The following is a 7,809-nucleotide window of genomic DNA, read 5'->3' as shown; positions in this document are numbered from 1 at the left end:
AATATATTAGTAGAATGGTACAGTGATATGATAAATAAATGCACACCCATTTGGAGTGGGTGTTCAGTTTCTCATTGACAGGGTTGCAAAATCAAAAACATCGTTACAGGGGGACCCTGTTCTGAAGGACCAAGGGTGGAAGTCTGTCCATGGATTCTCACCAGGATTCTGAAACCAAGTTGCTTTCTATACAAGTTTTCTGTTCTGATTAATGAGAATAATTTTAAGACTCATTCTCACATCTTTTTTATCTAGAAATAGGAATCCTTCTGTATACATAGCTAAAATGAAAGCAGTAGTCATTTACAGCAAATGCTCCTTTTCACTCATCCTTATCTCCTTCTCCAACTGCCTGCCTCTCTCATCAATGACAGTGGTTCCTGAAAGCACAGGGTTGGTCTGGCTGAGCCCTAGCCTTCAGGCTGCTCCTGCTGGGCCAGTCTCTAGAACTTTTTCATTTTGTAAAACTGAAACTCTGTAGCCATTAAACAACAACTCCCCTTTTCTCCCTCCCCCTAGGCCCTGCTAACTATCATTCTTCTTCCTGTTTGTATGAACCTGCCTACTTTAGATACCTCATACATGTGGAATTATATAGTGTTCGTCTTCTGGTAACTGGCTTATTTCACTTAGCATAATGTCCTCAAGGTTCATCCATGTTGTAGCATGTGACAGGATTTCCTTCCTTTTGGGGGCTGAATAATATTCCACTGTGTATATGTACCACATTTTGTTCATCCAGTCATCCATTGATAGACGCTTGGGTTGCTTCCACCTTTTGGCTGTTGTGAGTAGTGCTGCTGTGAACATGGGTGTACAAATATCTCTTTGAGACTCTGCTTGCAACTCTTTTGGCTATATACTCAGAAGTGGAATTACAAGATCATATGATCATTCTACTTTAATTTTTTGAGGAACTTCCATAATGTTTTCTACAGCAACTGCACCATTTTACAGTTCCACCACAAGGATTCCAATTTCCTCACAGTCTAACCAACACTTATTTTCTGTTTTTTTAAATATAATAGTCATATCAATGGGTGTAAGGTGATATCTCATAGTGCCTTCGACTTGCATTTCTAGAAAATGCAATTTTTTATGATGTAAGTTTACACTTTCAAGGCAATATCAAAAATAATATTTGTACAACTCAGCACAGAGGTAACTATTGGGAGCACAACAGAAATGTGTAGCTAAATTCTTCACAGACTTGCTATTCATGTTCAAACGTTTGAGCACAGTCTACATATCTGTATTAGGCAAACTCCAGGAACTTAAAATGTAATAGTGGGACAAGACAGAACAAACACATGCCTAAGAAACAAACATCTAAGAGAAAAGAGGGTGCCCCAGCAGCCCATAAATAGCTGGAAGCTGAGTGACCAGTGAGGTGGGGAAGGCATGCTGGGTCATTAATACAAAAAGGGGTTCTTAGTAGAAAGCAAATCATAAAATATTAAAGTGGGGATCAGCCTTAGAAACTGTCTTCTCCAGCTCTATTTTTTGCAGGTGGGGAAAATGAGGCTCACCCAAAGTGAAGTGATTTTTCCCAGGATTATACAGTGCCTTTGTGAAAGAGTTGGCCTTGCAATCCTGGCTCCCTGAGTTCCAATGTTGACTATCGGCCCCTTCAGGAGGTAACAAAATATGTTCAGAAAGTCACAAAAATAAACATGCTCTAAGTGAGAACAAGGGACTTCCCCGGTGGCCCAGTGGCTAAGGCTCTGCACTCACAATGCAGGCGGCCCAGGTTCGACCCCTGGTTAGGGAACTAGATCCCACATGCCGCAACCAAGAGTTCGCATCCTGCAACTAAAGATCCCACATGCCGCAATGAAGATTGAAGATCCTGCGTGCTGCAACTAAGACCTGGTGCAGTTAAATAAATAAACAAATAAATAATTTTAAAAAAAATCAGTGATGGAATTAAAAAAAAAAAAAGTGAGAACCAGATCTTGTTTTGGACTACTTCATTGCTCGTACCTGGGGTTACAGGAGCTACCTGGGGTTGACCAGTCACAACTGAAATTAGACTGTAGTGTAGCAGCTGATTACTAAAGACTGAAGTCCTAACCCCAGACAGTGTCCATCCTTCCCTCAAAGCCACAGCTCTACTGGTGCAAGCTCAGCCTTGGGTCCTCTTTGTCTCCCTGGTGAATTTTACAATCAAGGCAAGTTCATCTATTTAACATCAGATCTTCTTTGGTCCCACTACCAGTGTTTAGCTGCTTTCTTTCCTAAGAATTATGAGTGGTGCTAAGGCCCAATACTCAACTATAATTTGCTTTATCTGTAATTTATATTATGCTGCAATAAAATGACATAAGCATCGCAATTTTTCATTCTGATGAAACAGCTGGAGACTCTAAGCAGAGATATTTGAGCTGCCTATTAACACTGCAGTTTGGCATCATTTCAAGTTTTAAAGCTTAGATTTAATTTCCTAATTTTTAGAAATAAATCCAATATATATACCATAAAATAAGCATTTACACCTACATACACCACAGAACGATAACTAAGAAAACATACAGATGACCAAAAGCACAAGAAAAGATACTCAACATCACTAATTATTAGAGAAATACAAATCAAAACTACAATGAGGTATCACCTCATACCAGTCAGAATGGCCATCATCAAAAAGTCTACAAACAATAAATGCTAGAGAGGGCATGGATAAAAGGGAACCATCCTACACTGTTGGGGAGAATGTAAATTGGTACAACCACTATGGAAAATAGTATGGAGGTTCCTTGAAAAACTAAAAATAGAACCACCATATGACCCAGCAATCCCACTCCTGGGCGTATATCTGGAGAAAATCATACTTCAAAAAGATACATGCACCCCAATGTTCATTGCAGCACTATTTACAATAGCCAAGACATGGAAGCAACCTAAATGTCCATTGACAGAGGAATGGATAAAGATGTGGTACATATATACAATGGAATATTACTCAGTCATAAAAAAGAATGAAATAATGCTATTTGCAGCAACATGGATGGACCTAGAGATGATCATACTAAGAGTAGTAAGTCAGACAGAAAGACAAATATCACATGATATCACTCATATGTGGAATCTAATTTTTTTAAATGACACAAATGAACTTATTTACAAAACAGAAACTCACAGATTTCAAAAACAAACTTATGGTTACCAAAGGGGAAACGTTGTGGGAAGGGATAAATTAGGATCTTGAGATTAACATACACACACTATAAAATAGATAACCAACAAGGACCGACCATATAGCACAGGGAACTCTACTCAATACTCTGTAATAACCTATATGGGTAAAGAATCTGAAAAAGAATGAATATATGTATATGTATAACTGAATCACTTTCCTGTACACCTGAAACTAAAACAACACTGTAAATTGACTATACTCCAATTAAAAAAAAAGATAACTAAAAGTATCTAAGTTTCCTTCCCACTCAGAAAGGGAAAGACAGTAATTGACAGAAAGGGAAAGACAGTAACTGATTTCTGGAGATTACTGCTCACAATCGTCATGAGTTACCCTAAACTGGTGTTTGGCAAGCATGCCAAATGGTCATTCTAGAAAGCTAGAGTCAAGAAATCTGGTGTAGGTCTTGCTATTAATTAATATGCTCTACTCAATGATTTCACCTAAGTGTCTTTGCCCCTTAACTTCCAGCATATGAAAAATGGGTATAATAATAAGCTTTTGGAACCAGAACATTTTTCTCCTAAGAATTATATTTTCTTTCATTCATATTGCTTTAATGTCCATACATATATTCTACTATGCAAATTACTTTTCCAAATTATGAATCAGTCCATATGCATCATACAAAATGTTCAAATCTCTATTATTTCCACTAAGATGCTTATTCTACTTTAGAATCTTTCTGCATTTTTACATTAATATGAATAAAGTAAATAGTATTTCTACAAGCCTCATATTTAAAAAATATATTTCTTTGGGGATGTTACGTAACATGAAATAATTATATATCAATGTAGTACTTTTTCAGTTATTTTTATGTAACATCGAGATAAGGTTTTTGCACAAAAGACTGGTTTTATTGAAATAAATTTTCCATGAGCTATGGACAGTCAGTTTATGCGAAAGCCCTCATTTCCCCCCTTTTCAGATATATTTTCCATTTGGCTGTACGTAACATATACTGTAGCATGAAATAAAATTCCAAAATCATTCACATAGTACAACTAATAAACTTGCATTATATTTGTAAAGTGTTATAAAGAAAAATACAATTGTTTGAGGTTCAGTTAAAGTGATTTCTCATTTTCCTATTCTTTCCATCTCTTAACCTACTTCTCAGAGTTTGTGTTTAAGTTGAAGCAGTACTCTACTGAAGCATTACTATGTGGCTTTAGACTGCTCTGCTTTATGTCTGTTGAGGATAAAATATTTAGAGTTATGATTAAACCTATTAAGACAAAATATTGGGTGTCAGTATTAACCCCTCTGGGGGTAGACTGGTTCTTCAGATAAGAAAATAAAAAGCACTCTTCATTTTTAGCCCAGATTAACTTCTGAAAAACCCAAATGGCTCGACCGTGTTGTACAATATGGTAGCTACATTTGGCTATTTAAATTTAAATGTAATTAAAAATTTAGTTCTTCAGTCATATCAGACGCTGTTCGAGAGCTCAAGAAGCACATGCATCTGGTGGTTACTAAATTAGACAGCACAGATGCAGAACGTTTCCTTCACTGCATAAAGTTCTACTGGATACCACTGGGCTAGACCATATAGGAGTCGATTCATATATAAATATGTGTGAAGATATGCATTTTTTCCATCTTAGTCACAAAACCTACTTGTTTAAGCTTAGCTTCAACACATTCACAATCCTGTTTATTTTAGCCCAAGATAATAGAATAAAAATAGATATTTGTACAATTTCTCCAAATCCTACAATGTGATATCAAAGTTCAAAGCCCTGTAATGAATACCTTCTTTGCCAATGCAAACCCAGTCTCCTGAGCTCGCTCTGGACTGCAGCGTCTTGGCCACAGGCAGAGTTCTCCTGTGGTACCTGCAGGGAAGCCTTGCTAAGAACTCCTCATCAGTGTGGACTAGTCATTCCCACTACTTATATGGCCACCTTGGAGGACAGGTCCCTGGAGGCAAGGCCTCTGCTCTGTGCTCTGGCAGACACCCCAGGACCCCCAAGGGGCCCACTCAAGGCAGGCTGACCACCCATGCAGGCCACGCAAGGCTTCCCAGGACCTCCAAGGGGCCCACTCAAGGCAGGCTGACCATCCATGCAGGCCATGCAAGGCTTTCCAGGACCCCCAAGGGGCCTTCTCAAGGCAGGCTGACCACCCATGCAGGCCACGCAAGGCTTCCCAAGACCCCCAATGGGCCCACTCAAGGCAGGCTGACCACCCATGCAGGCCATGCAAGGCTTCCCAGGACCAGCCAGGCCCACACTTGCCCCACTAGGGCCACCAGCACACCATCTAAGCCCCATGCCTGGGCAGACAATCCAGCCCTTCTTTCTGCCCTCAAGGTCTAGATTATACCTAAAGTCTTTCCTGAAAGCCTTCACTTGTAAAATATAACTTAAAACATGAAAATAGCCATTTGTATAAACCCAAGGAAAACTGTCCTCAGTAAAGGAAATAATGCATTAAAACTCCTTCAAAATAACAAAATAAAATAAAGTCTCATCTGACTAGTCCAGTATAAATACTCTTCTCACCACCCCTGTATCTCCAGATTCCTGAAAACAATGCAATCAACTTCAAAATTTGGTCTTTAAGTGATAATTTTTTTTAAAATAACACATTTTCTAAAATATTAAATGTGCATTATTTGGAAACAAGTGTATGCAAATGAACCTTTAAATATCAATATATAAACCCATTTATCAATTCTCCAGTCCACAGAGAGAGGTACTCACATATTCGAAATTTGAAAATCATCTTTCCTAACAACTATGACCGTGGTTTCTAGACTTTATCTTTAAGCACAAACCATTATTCCTCTATGACATGACCCACAACAGGAAGATTTAGAGCTCCACAAGTCAGGAAAATTCTGTAGTCTTCTGATGGATAGCATCAAAGCTGAAGGCTGAAAGATACTTTAGTGGCATAGCTGGGAACAGATTCTGTAACAAAAAGAAAATATATACTCAACCATTCCCCATTTTATTATGAAGTGTAACTACGTCAAAACACAAATTATTGCCACTGCATACTTCAAGTATAGAGATAAATGCATTTATTACCACTAAGTCAACCACCTCAAATGTATAGTCTGGCACTAGAGATATTTAGATCTAAGAAGAATACATTATTATTAACTCTCATTCTTTTGCAATCTTTCCAACCAACTCACACAGCTACATCAACATCTTGGAAACTGTATGATCCTAAAATAATAAAAGTTGACAAAACAGAAATAGATGGCCAAGGATTTGGGACTGGGGATGCCAGGTGGAAGGGAATATGGTTTACAAGAGAAGTTTGGGCTATTCCTAAATGAAGCACCATCTTATTAATAACGCTTTTATCATTCTTACTCTTCCAACTGGTTACTCCCCACTCTCTCTCTCTCTTCACAGCCAATTTTTGTCAAAGTATGGTCTATACCAATGGTTCTCAAGGTGTGTTTCTCAGACTCAAGGCATCAGTATCACCTGGGAACTTGTTAGAAATGTACTTTCTCAGGCCCCATCCAGACCTGATGACTCAAAAACTCTGAGAGTGGGGCCTGCAGCTGATTCTCATGTGCACTAAAGTTTGAGAACCAGCGAGGGGCTTCACCTCCTCATCATTCTTGAATCGTATCAGGTTGGATGTCCATGTAGACTCACTAAATCTACTTTTTTTCCTTAGAGTGATGAACTCTCTAACTCAGACATTAGTCTTATGGGGAAGGAGGAAAAAGAGAGAAGACAACATGATGAAGAAAAAAGAAACAAACAAAAAAATTCAAAGCATATGTCCAGCATAGGTTGAACTATTAAGAAACCACCATTTTCGTAGGTCAAAACCAGCTATTGGCAATATCATTTAGTTCAACCTACTATGAATATGTGAAAGATAGAGTTATGATAATTATTTAGAAATAAATGAATGGAATCAAAATCTATCATTACTAAAGTTAACTTTGAAAATCAAATTATTTTATTGCTGGCCACACAGATCGAAAGATTAATACTTATTTTCTCTAATTTGTTCTTGCATTTTTACATAATAGCACTATAATACAATTATGAAGAAATGAATAAAATACAAGAAGGTTTTTCACAAGAGGAAAGTTATATGACCCAAAGATAAATTTTGATAAATAAATGGTTCTGTTATTTCAGTTTCATGTTTAACATAAATTTCTAATTTATTTCATAATATTTCAGCATGCAAAATTAGGGATGGACAAACAGATCAGAGGTAACTGTATAGAAATTTTCTTAATCTAATTGGAAAATTTTTAATTTGCCAATCAATGGTATTTTTCATTAATGTCATGAGACAGCTGAGTATCTGAATGTGACTCATCATCTTCGGACACCTACTAAGGAGGGAGGAATTAGCTCACATGCATGTTTTCTGAGTGTGACTGATGCAACCTGCTCCCAGGTGCTTGTCTTCAAAGTCTTGGGGGCTAGGGCTACCTCCTCCCTAAACTCACATGTGTGACATCTTTCTTTCAGGTCTGCACCCGGCTTATCAGAAAAAGAGACCTGAAAAATTAAGGGGTAACTTGCAGGCATCCACACCCAGAAAAGAGGTGGGGATTAGAAGAACAAAGGCTGATTTATGCCTTTTCCTGTGTCTAGATGTGACAGAAG

General features: G+C 37.9%; 1 protein-coding gene across 1 annotated transcript in view; it reads right to left on the bottom strand.

Moving 5' to 3' along the window:
* Positions 1-2,465: 2,465 nt before the first annotated feature.
* The window catches only part of LRRC2 (leucine rich repeat containing 2), a 37,820-nt gene continuing 32,476 nt past the window's right edge, over positions 2,466-7,809 (bottom strand). Inside the window, exon 9 of the mRNA XM_082639818.1 lies at positions 2,466-6,123. Coding sequence (XP_082495944.1) covers positions 6,074-6,123 — 50 coding nt within the window. The 3' untranslated portion in view covers positions 2,466-6,073. The remainder of the gene's footprint in view (positions 6,124-7,809) is intronic.

The sequence above is a fragment of the Mesoplodon mirus genome (genome assembly GCF_964341445.2).
Source record: "Mesoplodon mirus genome assembly, chromosome: 12".
In the NCBI taxonomy this organism is placed as follows: domain Eukaryota; kingdom Metazoa; phylum Chordata; class Mammalia; order Artiodactyla; family Ziphiidae; genus Mesoplodon; species Mesoplodon mirus.
The sequence above is the reverse complement of the archived record's forward strand: the minus strand, read 5'-3'. Positions and strand labels throughout refer to the sequence as shown.